Source organism: Mesoplodon mirus (genome assembly GCF_964341445.2).
Source record: "Mesoplodon mirus genome assembly, chromosome: 4".
Classification (NCBI taxonomy): Eukaryota; Metazoa; Chordata; class Mammalia; order Artiodactyla; family Ziphiidae; genus Mesoplodon; species Mesoplodon mirus.
In genome coordinates, this window is record NC_138979.1 from 59,310,697 (window position 1) to 59,332,895 (window position 22,199).

Genomic DNA, 22,199 nt, shown 5'->3' on the forward strand with positions numbered 1-22,199 from the left:
ACATTATTTTCAAAGCCTCAAATTAACATGGACTGATGAAACTGTTATTAAGCTCCATTTTTATCTCTGGAGAAAGGTTTTGCTTCAACAAGCTATCCCAGAACATCATTATAATTATTGGCAGAATGAAGCGTTGTAATGAATTTGTAAGCTGTTGCTAGATTTGTAGGGCCAATGGGAATCCTATTTTCAAGAGCTTAATTATTCTAATCCACCTGCAGACCAGGTAGCTTTACTGGGCTATGTATACCTAAATATCATAATTATGACTTCCCTTTCTATTCTTTTCTGATGGTAACATGGTTTGTAATTATACTGTTAGATTTGAAGAAGATTCAAAAATAACAGTAGCTTCATTTAGAAATGCTAATACGTTTTTAAAATAACTAGATAACTTTTTCTAAAATTGTACTCTACTTGTGTAAACTGTTGATTCAAGGTCAAAATTCAGCTTTATCTAGAATAAGATCTGTTAATGTCTGAGTTCAATTCACAATCTGGTAACCTGCTATAAATTAGAGTATCTTCTGGGAAAGGGTGGTATTCAGCTTCTGAAATAAAATATATATCAGCTCAAAGATACCCTGTGAACGTCAGAGCACAGGGTTTGGAGTTCAGATCTCTAGTGAACCATCAAATAATCACATGACCTAGGGTAAATTACTTAACATCACAGAGCCTCAGTTTCATCATCTGTAAAATACAAATATAATTTTTAATCTTAAATTCTCAGCTATCTTGGCTTTGTCCTTGTCCTCTGTTTTAATGAATCTCTTGTGGGCTATTATACCTTGGTCTCTTCATCCTTAAAATGTGAATAATATAATATACTATAAACCCCCTGCTCAATTTCTTTGGGATGTTTGCCTAGGAATATAATCTCATTTGAAGCATTGTGAGCCACTTGTATCAAAGATTATTTTAACTTTTTTTTTTTTAATGGACTAGCAGAATTACCATTTCGTTTTGTCCTTTATTTTCAGTAGTTGCTAGGGAATACTACTTGCTTGCATTACTGGAAGAGTCCTGACCACCAAAAGTATTAAGCAGTTCTCCTTTGAGTTGGAGCTATCACAGAATACTTAAACATTTGACTGTGTAATTTAAATCTTGGTCTATCAAGCAGTAAACAGATGGAACATTACTAACAGCAGTACTTAAATTATAAATCCATTTTAAAGAGTTCGCCAATATACAGCATCACAATCCGTATTCTGTTATGTCAGTTATGTTCATTTTTATTTGGATTATGATTTCAGAATACCCAAATATGGGGAAGGAAACAAAACTGTCTATTTCAAATGTCTGTTATTTTTTAAAATTGCATGTTTAACAGTGTTCATTCAATAAATATTTATTGAATGCCTACTTGAACCAGGCACATTTCTAGGCATTGGGGATGCAGCAATGACCAGGAGAAGCAAAATCTCAACCCTTGTGGAACTTACATTCTAGTGGATTGGAGAGGGTTTATAATCTGAATATGTATAATACCAAGTAGTGATAAATGCTATGAAGAAAAATAAAGCCAAGTAAGGACCTAGAGAATGATGGGTGAGAACTGCTATTTAGGATAGGGTGGTCAGAGAGGGCCTCTCTAATAAACTGACCCTTAAGCAGTGACCTGAAGAAGTAAGGGAGCAAGCCAAGTGGATATCTGGGGAAACAGTTGCCAAGCGGAGGGAATGGCAAATGCAAACACCCTGATTTTGGAGCATGCTTGACTGTAAGTCTACTCATTCCACCTGGAAGCTTTCACTTAAAACGTTACTGTGTTTCATAACACATTCTACATAACTTTTTTTTTTTTTACAGTTTGTGTATCATTGCGTTATTGTTTCTTATGCCCGTGTTTCCTACCAATCTGGCCTTTAGGGACAGGGATTGTGCCTTACCTGCCACATGTTAGCTGCCGAATAGATATTGATTGAACCAGTCAGTTTGATTTTCTATTGAGCAACTACTATTCCTTCTATTTACTTGCTACCAAAGGATTATATGAATATAAATTGTTGGACATATAAATAAAAAAGAAAATAATGGGCAAGCAGGCATTGGTCTACATTATTCAGAGGAAGGAAAAAGCCAATAATTTCTTTCACTGAAATCTATTACAAATTTATTTGAAGGTTGTTCTTAACTGTTAACTTCTTAACTTCATATTTTAAAAACTCATGGTGATATCCACAGTTTTAATGTTTACTGAATTACTCAGGAAAATGAATTTGAAAAGTAAGGTATCAGGAAAATTTCTTTGAATTGCACATCATTTTAGAAGAGAACAGTTTGCTCTCCCAAAGGAAAACTAAGTTGTATTTTGCTTTACTTAATTTTAACTGTTTGTGCAAAGAACTTATTCCACAGTTTCTTTATGATGTTTACTGAATGTTATTTCCTGTTGTAGAGCTCTAAAGTTACTAAAACTAAATTTTATTGGATTATGTTTCTAATGAAATAAATCTTTAGGATCAGCAATACATGAGCTTTCAAGGTTTTTGAATTTATTTATTTACTTTTTTTTTTTTTTTACTTTAACTTGAAAGGTTAATCTAGTTCATGGATGTAGCAAAAGCTTTAAAATGAGTAGGAAGCTTATCACCACTCAGCAGAAAACCCTGGTTTTAGCTTTTAAAGTTACTATCATTTATACTTAGCAAAATGTCAATGCAATTTAGTTTTCAAAATTTGAAAGTTTCTATAGTCAGTTTTCTATAATATGAGAAACATAATAAAATTATTGTACTTACCTTTAGATAAGCCTGTTTGGTAGTTAGTACTGCATGTCAACACTCAGAGTTTTCTTTCTCTCCATCCTCCCCTCCAAAAAATGTCAGTGCCTATTTTGAAAGCTAAGAATTTTAAAAGAAATTTTAAAAGAAAATTTATATTTCTTTCTTTAAATATTTTAACAAAAGTGACTTTGACCTTCTTAATTTTCTTTTTTTATGGTTTAAAAACACATTAAACATATTCATGGAAAATTAGAAAATCATACTATATGTGCTGTTCTGTAACCTCCTTTTTTCAGTTAACAACCTCCATATGTCCTTCCATCCTTCCTTCTTACCAAAGCCATAGTCAGATTTCCCAGCTTAGGACCAAGTCTCACATCTGGTTGTTATATTTCTTAAGTCTCTTTTCAAAAAGTCTAACCCAGTCTCCTTTTTCTTTTCATACCACTAATTTATTGAGGAGATGGGGCTAACTCTCCTCCAGGGTTTCTCACCTTCTTGATGTACTGGTTGCATCTGCACTTAACTTGTTCCTCTTTCCCTTGTATTTCCTGTTAACTAGAAATTAAATCGTAGGGTCAGAGAGATCCAAGTTAAACATTTTTGGCTGGGATATACAATAGGTTATGTACTTTTTATTTTAACTCATCAAGAGACACAACATCTGCATGAGTCATCATTAATGAGACTGAATTTGATCACTGAATTAGGGTGCTGACTGATCCCTTCATTGTAGAGTTTCACCTTTTTCTCCTTGTGACTAGGAAATAATGTATTTGGTGTTACTTTGCACAGTATGAATCACTAAATCCCTATCAAACATATGCCTGAATATAACACTTGCCTAAATTAATAATTTCATGAGGAATTGCATAATACTAATTTTCTGATTTTAATTTTTTTCTTCCACATTATTAGCCACCCTTTTTCTGTAAAATAGAATTCTTTTGTCATCTGGGGCTATTGGTGTGTTCTCCTGCAAAGATAGATAAATAAATTCTTTCATTTAGTTACCAGTTTTCGTCAGAAGATGATTTAAGTATTTTTTCTGGCTATCTCCTTTTTTGAATATCATTATAGACTCATGGATCTTTATTGATTCAGTGTGTTTCAGTCAACGTCAGTCATAATTCTCACAGCTTTGACTTAATGGGGAAAGGGACCTTTCCGACTGATTTCTCTAAGAAGCCCTGATTGCTTTTATAATTTTTTTTCCTGATTGCTTTTAGTAAGGAATGGTATCAGATACAAAATCTGGACATAAAGGTTATTGAAAGTTTTTAATTTTGACTTTTCTTTATTTTCCCATCACATGCCTCATCATAATGGTAGCCTACTAGTTCCATAAGCAGGTTTACTCTCTTTTGGGTCATGGAGGAAGGGCACGTCTCAAAGGTGGGACAAAAGCTTTATATTTCTGTTTTAACTGGTCTAAATGTTAGTATAGCTGACGGGTGATTCAAATGTTAGCACATAAATGTTTTTAATGGAGGGCTTTTTTTGTTTGTTTGTTTAAACATCACTTAGGGGCTTCCTTGGTGGCGCAGTGGTTAAGAATCTGCTTGCCAATGCAGGGGACACAGGTTCGAGCCCTGGTCTGGGAAGATCCCACATGCCACGGAGCAACTAAGCCCGTGTGCCACAACTACTGAGCCTATGCTCTAGAGCCCACGAGCCACAACTACTGAGCCCAAGCGCCACAACTACTGAAGCCTGCACGCCTAGAGCCTATGCTCTGCAACAAGAGAAGCCACCCAATGAGAAGCTCGCGCACCGCAATGAAGAGTAGCCTCTGCTCACCACAACTAGAGAAAAGCCCGCACGCAGCATCAAAGACCCAACACAGCCAAAAATAAAAAGAAATAAATAAAATTAAAACAAAGAACATCACTTAGTATTATCAGTTTGCCCATGCTACTATATAAGGAAATCCTCAATTTATAAATATATGACTTCTGAAGGTTTGCTTGTACCACACTTATTTTTTTAGCATTAGACACATTTTCTCATAGCAATAATGCAGATGATGAAATATATTATTGGATTCCAGCTCTTACAATCTGTGTATGATTTCCAAGTTGTACCAGACCCATATCTTTGCCTCCCTTCCCTCCTGATGCTCCACTGAGAAATAAGAAATGAAGAAGCCAATAACAGTAAATAGGAAGATTACCATAGGGTGATAATTAAACAGATTTCCAGATCTCTGTTCCAGTACTAGAAGGCACGGCTGTACCCTCTCCTTCCTTCCCCTTATCTCTCTCACCCCTGCACTTGAACTATAGATAGCTGGCCGTGAACCCCAGCCAAAACACCAGCCAGATTTTCTTTAGAGAAATTGGGAAAAGCTAAGGCTTCTAGAGTACGAATTATATCCCCAGGACAAAAGAAAAAGTCATCTTCATTCTGGTATTTAGAGGGCCTGCTGGCTACCCACCCACACACCCTAAAGGAACACTGTCACTCTGCCTGTACCCAACCCACACAGAGCCCCTCTCAGAACAATCTAGCCCAAAATCAGACCATCTTCACAATAACAGAGGAAATGTGTGTTGGCTAATGAGTCATTCAAGCCTAAAGATGAATGAGTAAACAAAGATCACAGGCGTGTGAGGAAAGCTAACACCATGAAAGAGACTAAAATAACCAGAAAAATGACCACAAAGAAAACAGAGATAATCAGAGAGAACTTTACAAAAACAGAACCCTAACATACTCAGAGCTGCAAGAAGATACTACATCCCTTAAACAAGAATAAGAGAACACAAGGTTTCAGGTTGAAAGGGCACACCAAGTGCTGAAGTAGTGAATCAAATATCATACTGTTAACACTTTCTCGCAAAACTGCAGAATTCCTAGGGTAAACACAAGATTCAGAGGGAAGTCATGTACAAAATGGCAAGTATCAGACTGAAGTCAAACCTCTCATCAGTAGCCCGTAATGCTTTAAGAAAGTAAAACATTGCCTACAGCATTTAGAAAGAAAATAACATGCAGCCCAAGGATTCTATATCCTGCCAAACTATTAATCAAAGGTGAGAACAGAATAAAGTTGCTTTCAGACATGCAAGGACTCAGGGTTTACCTCCTCTTGGAATTAAAAGAAATGAGCTTTTAATTGAAAAACACCATCAGCTTTCTTGAAAAACAGAAAATCATTGTGTAATTTTTCATTAAACGTTTTCATTTTACGGTTTGATTTTTTTAAATCTCATTGCTGCCAGAAGGGTTTATTGAGAGGAAAAGGGGGAAGAAGGATTACAACCATAAAATAAGTAGTTTTGGATTTACACCATAAAATAAATTACAGAGCTACTATAGCAAACAGCAGTAAGCCTACTCTCTTTACTGTCAGTGGGCAGAGATATTCCATATGTTGCACATGTAACTAACCCATAATTTTCCATGTTTCCCAGTGACCCCAGCAGCAGGCATTCCAGGACTACCTACAGTACAATCACAACTGGTTGGTACACCACATGGCCAGTAGGGGCAACAGCATCAAATTCTTCTCCCATCATGACTGGAAAGACAGGATCTGGCTTATATTTAAAAGCATCATTCTGACTGCTATGTTGAGAATAGACTTTGGGGTAGAATAGTAGAGCAAGGGTAAAAGCAGGGAGAGCAGGTTAGACATCACTGTAACATTCCAAGTGAAATATGGTAGTGGCTCTGATGTGTTGGTAACTTGTGTAGTTGGTGAAAAGTGATTAGATTCTGGGTATAATCTGAAGGTAGGGACAGCAGGATTTCCTGACTGGTTGGATATGGGGTGAACAAGAAAGGAGTCAATATTTCTGGTCTGAGCAGTAAAGGAGGAGCAGATTGAAGGGAAAGATTAGGGATTAAATTTTGAATGTTATGTTTCAGAAGTCCATTTGACCTTCAAATAAAGATGTCAGTTATTGATACTTGGATTGGCACATCGGTATATGTGCCTGCAGTTCTGAAGAAAGGTCTGGCCTGGAGATAGAATTTTGGGAAAAGTCAACATATAAATTGTATTTAAAGCCATGAGATTGGGTGAGATCACCTGGGAGTGAATAGAGATAAAGAAGAGGTCTGAGGACTGGGGCCCTAAGGCATTTCAGCATTCAGGTTCAGAGAGATGAGAAGGAATGATCAGAGATGACTAGGTAGGAAGAGCATCCAGCTGGGGTATAAGGAGAACCAAGAACGCAAGGTGCCCCGGGAGTCCTGGGAAGAAAGTGTTTCAGGAAGGAAAAAGTCGTTTACTATTCCATGCTGCTGAGAAGCAACATAGGGTGAGCACTAAAAATTCATTGTTGGATTTGGCAACATGGATGTCAGTGTTTATCTTGACATGACCTGTTATATTTTTTTCAAACGGCTACTGGCAAAAATATGTATTAAGTTGTTTGAGCCCAACTGCTTCACAAATGGAAGTAATACGGGGTTTTTTGGTTTTTTTTTTTTTTTTTGCGGTACGTGGGCCTCCCACTGTTGCGGCCTCTCCCATTGCGGAGCACAGGCTCCGGACGCACAGGCTCAGCGGCCATGGCTCACGGGCCCAGCCGCTCCGTGGCATGTGGGATCTTCCTGGACCGGGGCACGAACCTGTGTCCCCTGCATCGGCTGGCAGACTTTCAACCACTGCGCCACCAGGGAAGCCCAATAGGTATTTTTTTTTGACCTAGGGGCTTCATGAAAAAATTATTAAGAATCCAAGGGAGGCACAAACAGAAAGACTGGGCATCTTTGCTTTAGAGGATCATGCTAACTGAGCATTTTAAGAGGGGGAAGCACCTCTTGCCTTTTCTTTGTCTCTGCTGAAAAGTTTGAGTTAGTAATTTTAAATCTGATCAGATTACGTGCAGTTAATAAAATTGCCCTAATGTGGTGGTTCAGTATAAAAAAGTAAATCTTATCCTATGAAATGTCAGTAAGTACATCTTTGTGTGAATTTTTCTTCTTGCCTCCATAGGTATGGTCTGAATATGCGTTGCTTGGCAGCTCGGGTCAACTATAAGACTTTGATTGTCATCTGCGCACTCTTCACTTTGGTCACAGTACTTTTGTGGAATAAGTGTTCCAGCGACAAAGCGATCCAGTTTCCACGGCACTCGAGTAGTGGCTTCAGAGTGGATGCGTTAGAAAAAAGAGCAGCAGCATCTGAGAGCAACAACTATGTGAACCACATGGCCAAGCACTCTGAGGAGGCATTCCCTCAGGAACAGCAGAAAGCACCCCCTGTTGTTGGGGGCTTCAATAGCAATGGGGGAAGCAAGGTGTTAGGGCTCAAATATGAAGAAATTGACTGTCTCATAAATGATGAACACACAATTAAAGGGAGACGAGAGGGGAATGAAGTCTTTCTTCCATTCACCTGGGTAGAGAAATATTTTGACGTTTACGGAAAGGTGGTTCAGTACGATGGCTATGATCGGTTTGAATTCTCTCATAGCTACTCCAAAGTCTATGCACAGAGAGCCCCTTATCACCCTGATGGTGTATTTATGTCCTTTGAAGGCTACAATGTGGAAGTCCGAGACAGAGTCAAGTGCATAAGTGGGGTTGAAGGTTGGTATCCATCTACGCCATTGCATTTTTCTGTCCTGATTGTGTTGAGGAATAAGAGACTGTGTTAATTATATAGCAAGTACTTACATAGCTTACTATCAAGAGACCTTTCATCACTCTGACTTAGCAGGGAGGAACAGGTTAAACCTGAACTTTCTAGATGGTGTGATTTAAGGGCTACAATAAGATCATACCTGATTAAATAGGATTATGCCATTAACCTGCCCCAGAAACTAAAATTATCATCAGTAAAGTCAAGGCACAGCATCTCCAGAAATTTTGCATTAAAATATACAGTTATTATCCTGTACGGTTATTATCCTAATAACCTATCGTCATAGGTTATTATCATATCCTATGAGAGGAGATGGGAAAGGGAGACAGACGATCCAGTGGACCCATCAATGTACCAAGTCTTATTACCAGATTAGCCAGGTATCATCCCTGGATGGAGGTTTACAGTTCTCAGAACAAGATAATACATAATACCATTTTATCTGAACTTCATGAACTCCTATAGTCTATTACATATTGTCTTTCATTGTCTTTAAAACCTGGGGGTTCCTTATGGGTATAATTAATACATTTTGGAATTTGTATTTCAAACCTAGGATTGATCAGAGAGCCAAACTGAATTTGACTTTAAAGTATATCATTTAATCAGAGGAAAGAACTTGGTGTGTTTTAAGATTGCTTAGTTTGGGTTTTATTTCATTTTTCTCATTTTGTTATAGAAAGTGATTTTAATACCTTAATATTTTAATTTTTATAATATCTTTACTGAATGTTTAGAAGAAGGAAGGGGGCAAATTCACTTATATTCTTACCATTCAAGATAATTATTACCATTTTTGTATATTCTCAAAAGGTCTTTATACCTAGGTATATGTTTTAACATAGTTATAATGATATTTATTGTGCAGTGTTCAGGAGGGTAATAGTTTTTTAGAGGCTTGGAAGATATCCATCGCCAAACCTTTTTTTTTTTCCAGTAATTTTTAGAAGTGTATAAGCTTAATAGGTGCTTAGATGCTAAAGAAAAAGTAAAAAGCAACCATAACCACTGTTAATCTTTTGATGTCTTTTCCAATCTTTTTGTTGTTTTTGTAGATATACATTTTTAAACAAATTAGAATCATGCTGTATAGTCAATTTTGTATTCTTTTTTCATTCAACATGTTATGATTATTTCCTCTTGTTATTGAATATTTTAATCACTAGTATTCATAATAAGGACATGCCATAATAATGTATGGAACCTTTCTCTTTAATTGGACATTTAGGTCATTTCCACTTTTTTGCCATTATACATAATGGTATAGATATTCATAGTTAATCATTTGCTGTTTTAATTGTATTCTCAGAGTAGTTCCCTAGGAAATAAATTGTCATGTCAAATAGTATCAGTTAATCTATTTTACCAAACTACTTTCCAAGAAGGTTGACCCTATTCATGCTTCCAATAGCAGAGTATAAGGGTGCTCCTGTCACCCAACTCCTGCCATCATGAAAGTTTATTTTTTAATCTGTTGTTTACAAAGGGATCTTATAATTTTCTTTCTTTAGCAATTAGTGAGGTCAGATATCTTTTTCATATGCTTTTAACCATTATAGAATGGGCTTGATGTTCTTTCCCCCTTTTTCAATGTGATTAATGTTGTTTTTTAGAAAAATATATTTGTGAGACCTTTTATATATATAGCAAGGGTGGTAGCACCTTATTGCATTTGTTAAAGATATTTCCTTTAATTTGGCTGTCTTTTCATTTTATTTATGATTTGTTAGTTTTAGAAATTTTTAGTTCTATTTACTAAACTTAGGGTTTTTTAAAAAAATTCTTCCTTTTATGCTTAGAAAATCATTTGCCATGCCATGATCAGCTGTTCATCTGTATTTTCTCTAATAGTTTTATGGGGGTTTTTTTACATTTAACTTTTTAGTCCAGCTAAACTGATCTATATTTTGACAAATGGTACAAGGTCAGGGCCTAATTTTAGATTTTTTTTCCCTTAACGTTTATTGAATAATCTCCTCTTTTCCCTGCTGATCAATGATTCAATCTTTATCGTTATACTAAAATATTTTGAAACTAGAGTATGTTTCTAAATCTTTACTAGAGTATGTTTCTGGCCTACTATTCTGTTCCATTGATCAGTCTATCACTTCTTAGGCCAATTGCACATTATTGTAGTTATTACCCATCAAATGAGATAGTATAAACCTTGCTTTTATTAAGTGAAAATAATTGTTTGAATTTTGAAAAAAAAGATCTACCCTTGGAGAAAGAATATTGAAGTTAAAAAGCTTATCTGTAGCCTAGGTTTCTTAGCCCGTATGGTCTCTAATTCCTTAAACTATTTTGAAACTACATCAAAACACATATAGTTTTGTAGGTTCCCAGTGTCTGCCATGCCCATCTGTTGCTTGTTAATTTATTTTAGGACTATAAATAGGAGTTTATCTCTCAACACATACACCATGATGCAATAATACACTATTCTGTACAGTGTGGTATTATTGTATTTCCCATGTAGAAAATTACTAAAATAAACACTAATACCAAACATTTAAAAGTTTTGCTTAGAACTTTACAAGAGGTAATCCATTAATGAATTTATGAAGAATCTATGGTTAAATATACAACTTTAATTCATTCTTTAAAAAAAGCACTCTTTGTTCTCAAGAATTACATTTTGATGTGAAGGATATGAAAAAGAATTGCAAACTGTGTTTATACTTCAAGTTGCCTAATCATAGCTGGCTTTTTTTTTTTAATAAATAAATTTATTTATTTATTTATTTTTGGCTGTGTTGGGTCTTCGTTTCTGTGCGAGGGCTTTCTCCAGTTGCAGCGAGCAGGGGCCACTCTTCATCGCAGTGCGCAGGCCTCTCACTATCGCGGCCTCTCTTGTTGCGGAGCACAGGCTCCAGACGCGCAGACTCAGTAGTTGTGGCTCATAGGCCCAGTTGCTCCGCAGCATGTGGGATCCTCCCAGACCAGGGCTCGAACCCGTGTCCCCTGCATTGGCAGGCAGACTCTCAACCACTATGCCACCAGGGAAGCCCCCCATAGCTGGCTTCTTAAGCAAATGCTTTTAACCGTCAGATGATAAAGTTACTAGACCACATCTTGACACCGGAGGGAAAGATTAGTATGTAATTAACTTGACTGTTAAGTACAGATGTTAAGAAAATTTCAGGTTTAATATTCTAGAATAAAGCTGGTAACATTAACTATATGTATTTAAATTGTGTAAAACTTGAATGTATGAAACAGAATTATGAAATTACATCTGTAGCTATGAGCAAAAGTAGCACACATTAAAAATTAGTCCTTCAAAGGATGATCTACAACATTGCATTGCTATCTGTCAACAAATAATGAATGAGAGTGAATGAGCATTTAGTTCTGTTTTTCATTTCTGATTAATTTGGTACTTGTTTTTAGTAATTATGAAAACAGTGTAATAAGGAAGCTTAAAAGTTGCTGATAACCCTATAACTCCCCCAGAAGTAAAACAGTGAAGAGTGGTATTCAGAATAGGATTATGAATGTCTGGAGATAGTTATTTATTTTGTTTCTCTGTTTTATAGGTGTACCTCTGTCTACACAATGGGGACCTCAAGGCTATTTCTACCCAATCCAGATTGCACAGTATGGGTTAAGTCATTACAGCAAGAATCTAACTGAGAAACCCCCTCACATAGAGGTATATGAAACAGCAGAAGACAGGGACAAAAATAGCAAGCCCAATGACTGGACCGTGCCAAAGGGCTGCTTTATGGCTAGTGTGGCTGATAAGTCTAGATTCACCAATGTTAAACAGTTCACTGCTCCGGGTAAGTGATGTGTTTTTATATGTGTTTGCTAATTTTATGTTGATTTATGGCACCTGATACTCCCTTAAAATTGTTTTTATGGTTTTTAAAAAACACATTAGCAGATGCTTGATATTACATATATGAAGAAACAAATAGTGTCACCCAAGTGAAATCTAAAAACGGATTTTAGCTAAAAAATTTAAGGTTATATAAGGAATATTTACTGCATGAAGAGCCAGGCCACAAGAACCAGGTTACTGCATGATGTCTTTCTCCTTCCAGGGAACCAGATCCCACAGGAATAAAGTTTCTCAGTTTTATTTTAATGTTTCAGCACAGCACTCATCCTTTAATTTTTAAACTATTTTGCATTAAGGCAGAAATTTTTCTTTATAGCGAGAGCCATCCTTTCCTTTGCCTATTTTTTACCAGTAGCTTTTTATTTTTTCAAAGTAATATAGCATTAACAACCAGGCCTGCTTTCTATATTGACTTTTGTTAATGTACTAGATTGTTTCAAACTTCATATAAAGCCATTTCATTAATAAAATCTTTTATAAAATCAAATTAACTTTATGCAATATTTGCCCTTTTTCTAAGACGGTCCCATTAATTGGGATGTAATGTATTTCTCTCCACTAATCAATATCCATGAGAATTAATGAGTTCATTACTTAAAAAGACAATGGAATAATTTTAGTTAGCACCTCAGGCTTAATTTTCTGTGGGTGGAGGGGGGGGAAATGTTGTCAAGAACAGAACTCATCCTCCCTCCCACCAACCTTGCCAGTTGGTAAATAAAAAGAGAGAAAAGGTTATAAGACCTTTTCTGTATTCTGTCCTTGTCCTTTATTGATGACTGTGTGATTCACAGACCTTGAAAACAGCAGTACAAATCTACTCATTCTAGATGGCCTTAAGTAATGGATTTATGAGTGCTTAATGCAATGCAAATAATGAGTGGTGACCTTTACTTTTTATTCTGTGACTAAAACTTCTTTTATCCTATGGCATTCTGTGGTATTCCAGTACATAGAGCATCTTTGCTTATTGTAAAACAACAGGCTTGACTGGGTGAGAAAGTACATGGAGATGTTTAAGAATATTTAGCTTATGATTTATAGCAGGAAATTATTAGATTGAAAAGGACATTTGATTTTGGTTGCATCTAGAGGGCTTATTTTTACACTGATTAATAATGTAGTCTGGATTAGGGTGGAAAACAGCACACCTCATCCCGATCTCCTCAAGTGCTGGGAGGTTTTCTAGAACCATCTCTTGAACTCTGCCCTATTCAGAGCAATGGATTTCATTGTGCACTTTTGGGTACCCTGGTTAATACAAACAATAGGTCTCCTCATGCTAAGTGAAGGACCTTCACTTTAGTCCTTCATTCTGCAGCCAGCAACCAGAGATGAAACTGCTTCCCAAGGTGGGTTTAAGCATATGGAGGAGAGAACTGTCTGTGACAGACATTCTGCCAGTGGCACACTAGCTACTCACAACTGGAACTCTCTGTTGGTAGGAGTGTGCTACCTCAGAATGTGGTGCTTGTTTTGATATCTTGGATGTGTCTGGAGTTGTGTTTGATACAGGTATATGAGGGAGAGTTAGTTGGAGTTGTTGCTCAGAGCAGGAAAAGGAAATCAAAAAGGTGAGACGTTTATTGAAACGTAGGAATGGGAAATGAGGCTTTTTAGATGATATAGTCTTCTTGGGAGATAAATTCAGAGAATCATTGATGAGAAGGAATTGGAACTTGTGCCTAAAAGCATAGGCCTAAGTGAAGTAAGGCTCTGGAAGACCAGAGGCTACATGCTGTTGGTCTTTTTCCTTTTTGGCCTTGATTTTTTTTCCCTGAAAGGAAATAAGATTATCTAGAGGGAAAAACCATAACATGGGTCTGCAGCATATTTTTTATTGTTTTGTTTGTTGAAGAATGTTTTTTTTTCCTTCTACCTAATTTTAAAATTGAATGAATTAAAACTTTATACCTGTCCTGCTTTATTAAATTAGCTTTCCCTTTCCTAAGCACTCCCTTCACTTCATTTCCATGACCTCACTTTCTCCTCTCTGTGTAGCCATTCCTTCTGAGGCTTCTTATGAACTTCTCTTCTTCTGCCTGACGCTTGTCTCTCTGTTCCTTGAGGTTCTGATTAAGGCCTCTTCTCACTCCACATACTAAACCTGTTGATTAATAACCGTTCATGTTATGTGTGAAAACATTGATTTAAAGACTATTCTTAAATGTTTATCATCCTTTGTTGCGTAAAGTACATTTATATGTACCACATATACCAAAAATAGACACTTACAGTGACTCCTGGGAATAACTGGTCAGAGAGAGTAGTCATGGATTTCAAGCGTCAGGAAGCTCAAAACTTTCTATTAGTAGATTTAAAGCACAGGTCTCCAGATAGCTTAGGACTCTCCAGTAGAGCTCAAAATCTTGCCTGGTATATTTCCAAAGTGGTTGCCATAACCACAGTCGTGTCCCAGTTGCTACCATTCAGACCCTTCTGAGTGACGTAGACAGGATATTTAACCTCTCTGTACACCTATAAGATAGGAATTAAAAGACCTGTCTCATATGATTGTGGATTGATTTAAATTGGGGATTGTGACTTCTTTGTCACTTCTCCTCTGTGGCTCAATAACCCCCTCTGGTGGTGTTAAATGACATCATTCATTACTGAGTTCTTTGAACTACATAATCTGTTACATTGAAACATAAGGTGATTGATCGAACTATATCATTTCATTAGATTTGTATGCATAAAGTGAAAATTAGAATGGAATTCTGAGAAGAAAATATAATTCTTCAACTTTCTCACATTTGGACTTCTGAAGATGGTGGTGAGAATGGATGCCATAGTTAACAGTGTTGTCTGATTAATGAGGCATTACCATAAGAATAAAAAAATAAGTACCACTCAAGATAGCCTCTGCTGAATATAATTTAATCTTGAGTAATTCATAAGTCAATTCAGAATCCTGCGAAACATCCTGAAACATCAAGTATGTTGTACTGAGCATCAGATTCCATTTACTATAGATACAGGAAAATGCCAGCTAAGAGAGAGGTTGCATGTTGACATTTCTCCAGATAAAATGGATTTTTACTGTGTTAGAAATATACTTCTGAAATCACTTTTTTAAAAGTCAAAGCATCATACATCTAGCAAGATGTTCTCATTCTCAGTACAACTTCCATAATTGTCTATTCCATCAAATGAAGTAATTAAGAGCTTTGGGTCAATTATATCCACACTGGTAGAGTCCAGTGTTGGAAGAGTTAAATGATCAGCTCAACATGGTGATAATACTGTCCAAGCTAATCACACTGTTTACACTATCATCAGTTCACACTCCCAATCATTGCTCCAATAAGGAGCACCCAAGATTTCCTCAAGGACGCCTTAAAGTAGATCTGATTCTATAGCTATGTTTAAGAGAAATAATTCTTCCACTGGTTATTTTCATGAGGATGGTATTTCCAATATCATTTCTTTTTCACAGTCTTTGAGCTTAGACCCAGGAACCCTGGTTTCTAGTCCCTGCTCTACCACTAGTTAGCATTTGGCTTTGGGCAAACCTTTTACCCTTGCAAAGCCTCCATATCTTCATCTCTAAAATGGAAGCAGTAATTCCTGCTCTACCAGCCTCAGAAGGTTATTGTAAGGATCAAATGAGATAATACATGTGAATGTATTTTTAAGATTTAAGCTCTGGGGACTTCCCTGGTGGCGCAGTGGTTAAGAATCTGCCTGCCAATGCAGGGGACACGGGTTCGAGCCCTGTTCTGGGAAGATCCCACATACCACTGAGCAACTAAGCCCGTACGCCACAACTATTGAGCCCACGTGCTGCAACTACTGAAGCCCACGCGCCTAGAGCCCGTGCTCCACAACAAGAGAAGCCACTGCAATGAAAAAAAAAGCCCGTGCACCACAACGAAGAGTAGCCCCTGCTCACCACAACTAGAGAAAGCCCACGTGCAGCAACGAAGGCCAACGCAGCCAAAATAAATTAATTGATTAAATAAATTTTAAAAAGATTTAAGCTCTGTATAGACCAAGATATTCACATTTACCTTTAATGTTATAAAATTTGTACTACATATATTTTTGTTGTTTTTCTTCCTTTTTTTCTTCTTCCTCTTCCTCTTCTTCTTCCTGCTGCTGCTACTGTTTGGTTTTCATATGCTCAGTTTCTTTTCTTGGTAGAAGTCAACTTTCTGAGAGTCAGCCATCATCGTACTATAGACATGCAAGAGAAATTTCCTATTTGACGATTTGCCAAGTAAAACAGCTCTGCTATTTTATCAGCCTCTGAAACCATTGGCTTCAGAATCATCATCATCATCATCATCATCATTTTATACTATGTTTCAAGCCACTATCCTTTTTTTTTAATCCTCACAGTTACCTTGCAAAGTAATATTATTTCTACTTAACACGTGAAGAAACTGAGGGTCAAATAGGTGTATCTTGTTGAACATCTCAAAGCTAGTAAGTGGTGAAGTGAGAATCCAAACGAAGATTGTTTGTTTTAACTCCAGAGCCTCCCCCAGTATTCCTCACTTTTTGTTGACTACATGAGCCGATTGCTTAATTTCCAGAATTTATTCACAATTCCAATGAATATCTGAAAACAAACCTATCATTTTCAACATCGATTGGTGATTCAGAGCATGTATTATACAGCCAGACTAGTCAACCTGTGTTCAACTCTTTGTACCTTAGGCAAGTTACTTAACTTCTGTGTCTGGGTTCATCATTCATAAAGTAAGAGTAATAATAGCACTACTCTTGCTAAGTGTTATAGTGACTAAATGAGTTAATATGTGTCAAGCACTTAGAACATAGTAAATACTTACTAAATATTGAGTACATAAAATTTTTTTAGGGAATTTCCTGGTGGTCCAGTGGTTAGGACTCCCTGCTTCCACAGCTGGTGGCCCAGGTTCTCTTCCTGGTTGGTGAGCTAAGATTGCACAAGCTGCGCAGCACAGCCAAAAAAAAAAAAAAATTTTTTTTTTTAGTTCACGTCTAACCATTCTTTTCTTCTAGGCTCTTTCTTGTAATATTATGTGCTGAGCCAGCTTTTGGCTATATGTTTTCTTTTTGTAGAATGGGTATACTAGATAGTCATTGATTATTGGTCAGCCAGTATTTGATCTAGAAAAGGCAGTTTGACCACAGTACCTTAGCTATCTGCTAAGGCCATTAACCCCTCTAATGTAAACTAGACAGGCCAAAAGGTAAGAGCTTTGCCCTGATGCTCACAAGCCATCGCGGACTCAACAATTGTCATCTGTTTATGGTTAACTTAGTAAAAATAAATTTTAAAAAAAACCTGACATATAAAATATTGAAGTATTAATTTTGTATGCTCAGTGATTATCAAGGATGAATTGCAAGTAACTTTTAAATACAAAGAGCTTCCATTCTAACCAGTCTTTTTTGGTATATTTTCCCCCTACAGAAACCAGTGATGGTGTATCCTTGCAACTGGGGAACACAAAAGATTTTATTATTTCATTTGACCTCAAGTTCTTAACAAACGGAAGTGTGTCTGTGGTTCTGGAGACCACAGAAAAGAATCAGCTCTTCACTGTACATTATGTCTCAAATACCCAGCTAATTGCTTTTAAAGAAAGAGACATATACTATGGCATTGGGCCCAGAACTTCATGGAGCACGGTTACCAGGGACCTGGTCACTGACCTCCGGAAAGGAGTGGGTCTTTCCAACACAAAAGCTGTCAAGCCAACCAAAATAATGCCCAAGAAAGTAGTTAGGTTGATTGCAAAAGGGAAAGGCTTCCTCGACAACATTACCATCTCTACCACAGCCCACATGGCCGCATTCTTTGCTGCCAGTGATTGGTTGGTGAGGAACCAGGATGAGAAAGGTGGCTGGCCAATTATGGTGACCCGTAAGTTAGGGGAAGGGTTCAAGTCTTTAGAGCCAGGGTGGTACTCTGCCATGGCCCAAGGTCAAGCCATTTCTACATTAGTCAGGGCCTATCTCTTAACAAAAGACCGTATATTCCTCAATTCAGCTTTAAGGGCAACAGCCCCGTACAAATTTCTGTCAGAGCAGCATGGAGTTAAAGCTGTGTTTATGAATAAACATGACTGGTATGAAGAATATCCAACCACACCTAGCTCTTTTGTTTTAAATGGCTTTATGTATTCTTTAATTGGGCTGTATGACTTAAAAGAAACTGCAGGGGAAAAACTCGGGAAAGAAGCGAGGTCCTTGTTTGAGCGTGGCATGGAATCCCTTAAAGCCATGCTCCCCTTGTACGACACTGGCTCAGGAACCATCTATGACCTCCGGCACTTCATGCTTGGCATTGCCCCCAACCTGGCCCGCTGGGACTATCACACCACCCACATCAATCAACTGCAGCTACTCAGCACCATTGATGAGTCCCCAATCTTCAAAGAATTTGTCAAGAGGTGGAAAAGCTACCTTAAAGGCAGCAGGGCAAAGCACAACTAGAGCTCAGAACCAAAATCATATTTCAGCCTCTGCTGTACACAAAAACTACGGGCTCTCTGTCAGCAGAGCATAGGCACATTTTAAAAGGTTGTATACTAGGTTTTTGTGGATTACATCAAAGTGATAAATGATCCTTAAAACCAGTCTTCTAAGATAATTGCATTCCATGAGTTGGGTGTTTAGAAATGTAGGTGGCATTTAGAGCAGAAAAGTGTTTAGTCAATGGGTGAATGAAAATGTTTAACTTGGCCTTGCTTATCACCCTATACAGATAGTTCCACAGATAGTCCAGTCCTCTCGGTTTGGGAAAGACAATGGTAAGTAGCTCTTACTGGCCAACTGTCCAGCACTTGCCTGCAAACTTAGTATGGGGCTCTTTTAAAATGTGGTTATTTATGTTTATGTTGAAAGCAGACTTTAAAAAAATAATGTGCTGTAATACAGTAAATATGTACTTGTAGCCTGAATAGTGGACTGTGTGCAACTTTAAGAATGTTTCTTTTCTATATATTAATTTCTTGGGAGTGAATGAGCATTTGTTGCATTTGTTCAATTTGTTATATATGGAGAATATTTTGAATTTATGGTTTTCTTGAAACGTGTAAATTAAAAACACAACCAGTGTTCAGGCTTCACAGTTATATAATGTAAGCACAATTAAAATGAAACTTGTTGACTGCACAAGAAATTACATAAATGTTATCTGTTTTATGAAACTTGATCTACAATCAGTAAAGGTTTGATAATCATTCTATCCCTCCTCTCCCCCCATTGTGGTGGCTTCTTTTTGTCACTATCTAGAATTTTGTATTTCATTTCAGACTATGCTAGAGAGTTTTTTCTATGTTGGGGGGGACATTTGGGAATTTTTATTATAAACCTAAATTTGGGGAGGAGGTGGTAATTTTGATAACTCCACTACCACTGTCTTTTTAAGACTTTTTTTCCCCTTTAAAGAAGATTACTGGGTCAGATATTATAAGGTTTATAGCAGGTTTTTTTTTCTACTTAGATCATTCTTGGTCGACAACTTTCCAAACTATTGCCTTTTGTGCATCAGTGTTTTTCCCTTGCAATTTTAACTTTAAATTATTTCAGCTATTGGGTAAAAGTGATGCTACTGCATTAGCTGTACATGTGTAATCAGACCTTTATTTTGGTTTTATACCTCACATAAATAGATATCATAGCCCTCATACCCTGGGTAGTGTCTGCTATAAGACTTCAGGCAGTAGGTCAGAATTGAGGGAGGCTGATTTTGCTGTCTTTGTTTTAATGTATGACAATACACTAAATCAATATAATAACTTATACAGAATGGAAATATGAGACCCCATATTTTCAGGGTACTGAGTCTGACAAACACCGTGCAGTGTGTGTGTGACCTGTATGAAATGCACATCAAGAGCCAGGTGGGCACCTGCCTGCACGCTACATCTTGATTGAACTCAGCCTACCAACACCACTTGGAAACTAGACAATACATACATACCTATGTACAAAATATATGTATCAGTGGCAAGGGGGGCAGGAACGAAGATCTACAACTGAAGATAATATTAAATTGGCCATGAAAAAGTAAGTTTAAACTCCCAATTTTTGTGACCACAAGTCGATTTTGCCCACAACAAAACAGTTGTGGGTTATTAGGTTTCCCCCTAGATGTTGACCTTTGTAGTTCTTATACATTAGATGTCTCAACAAGAATATCTGGACTCCTTTTTTTATTTCAGGGCTCAAAAATAAACCTTCTCCAATCTGGAAATCGTTTTTACTCCATCGTATTTGTTATTATTTAGAGCAGTCCAGACTTCTGCCTTGTGTTTGCATACTGGTACTTCACATTGAGGGAATCAAAGAAAACAGTATGGTACTGCTTCTGTGACAAATATCAGTGCCTTAACAATGTGGCTGTCTTTTCCCACTGAAAAAAGAAAGACATTTTGATCTAGAAATGGCATTGCTACTTCATTGCTCTTGGTTTCGCACTGCCTTCCATGTTGCGACAGCAGCTCGATTTTTCCTGTGATCCCAGAATTTTCGAAGAGGGTGAGTTGACCCTGTAGCAGCACTGTCAGTACAAACCAGTGGTTCTCAGACTAATGCCTCAGAATCACCTGGGAGCTTACTGAAATACAGATTCCAGATATTCAGTAAATCTGCCTGTGAAGCATGATAACCTGCATTTTTTAAAAAAGTGTTCAGGTAATTCTGATGCAAGTGAACCGGGGGATATTTGTGGAGAAACACTGCCCAAGACCACCCATCACATTTTTCTTCCTAAGCACCTGTGGAGTTTTCTAGGATTTTAAATCATACAAAATGTTTATTTAGCCTGAGCTTTGTGAGAATGGGGAAGGTATTTTAAAGTTTTGTTTTATTTCTTTAAATTTTTCTTTGCTCCAAGAATATGGGTATTAGTTGTTTACACTTACCTTGAGTTAGCTTTGATATTAAATTAAACCTATTGCCACTTCAGTTATAAAACCAGCCAGAAGTTTCCAGATGAAGGTCAGGTTTGACCCTTTCAGAGTTATTGTACATAAAGGCTTCATCCAAAAACCATCCAGTGTATGTGAGGAAATAAAAATTGTCACACAAGCACAACTCTACAGATGTGGCAGACCCTTTTCTTTGTTGGTGTGCAAACTTTCACTGAAAGCTGCTATTTTCATCCTCCTTTTAATTGTTTTTCTTGTTTCTCCTCCATTGTACATGTGGGTTATAGACCATGTGTTAAATATGCAATAAAGTGTTTACTGGATGCCCTTTTGAAGGGTAGTCCTTTGTAAAGCTGTACAGACTTTGCAGTTTAAGCACAATGTGCACATGTTAGTTTTATATACAGCAAAACTTGATTTTTTGCAGATGAAAAGGTATTTTGTTTCTATACAAAGTAAATGGATTGTTTGTGCTTAATGTAAAGCAGCTTTATATAATTGTAAAATAAAGTTTTTATCTTAAAAGGAACATACCTGGATGTTTCTCTTTCTTCTCTGATTATTCTAAGATTACTTGAGCCCAGCAAGCATATTTCTGACCATTTTCTGTTCAGCTGGTGACAACTAGTCAGGCAACAAATGTTCATTAAAGGTGTGTCAGGCCCTTTAAGACAAAGTGGGGAATATCATATAGGCCTTCATCCTAAGGAGGTTTAGTCTATAGGGGGAACACAATGTCCACAAAACAGTTTCAGAAAAATAAAATGCCAAATTGTGTGGTCAGTCAGGGTAGGTGTTACAGAGGAGATAGCCTAAGCAGGGGCTTCAGGCCTGGGTACCAGGTGGAAGAAGAAGAAGGGGTAACGTGAACAAAAGCAAGGTGCTGTGACAGTTGTGAGGATGCCCTTTCCCATGCTAATTCAGGTAACCACTTTTGTCTGATTCCGATTTATTTGAAAGTTTTGTTCTTGCTGTATTTCCCATACATAACCTTCTCCAGAACAAAAAGCATTATTTAATCTCCCCCACCTCTTCCTCTCAGAAAGTAATGATTTAGGCTCCCTAATGTGTATGAAACCAGAGACTAGTCTGGCTTCCTGTTATGTTTCATTGCACATTACTTTTTAGATTATAAACATTCTGTACCA

The 22,199-nt window shown here is 37.1% G+C and overlaps 1 protein-coding gene across 1 annotated transcript in view; it reads left to right on the forward strand.

The window, feature by feature from the left end:
- GLCE (glucuronic acid epimerase) overlaps positions 1–21,580 on the forward strand; it is a 118,743-nt gene extending 97,163 nt beyond the window's left edge. The window contains exons 2-4 of the mRNA XM_082617875.1: positions 7,681–8,276; positions 11,871–12,116; positions 17,586–21,580. Coding sequence (XP_082474001.1) covers positions 7,694–8,276; positions 11,871–12,116; positions 17,586–18,610 — 1,854 coding nt within the window. The 5' untranslated portion in view covers positions 7,681–7,693 and the 3' untranslated portion in view covers positions 18,611–21,580. The remainder of the gene's footprint in view (positions 1–7,680; positions 8,277–11,870; positions 12,117–17,585) is intronic.
- Positions 21,581–22,199: the final 619 nt, after the last annotated feature.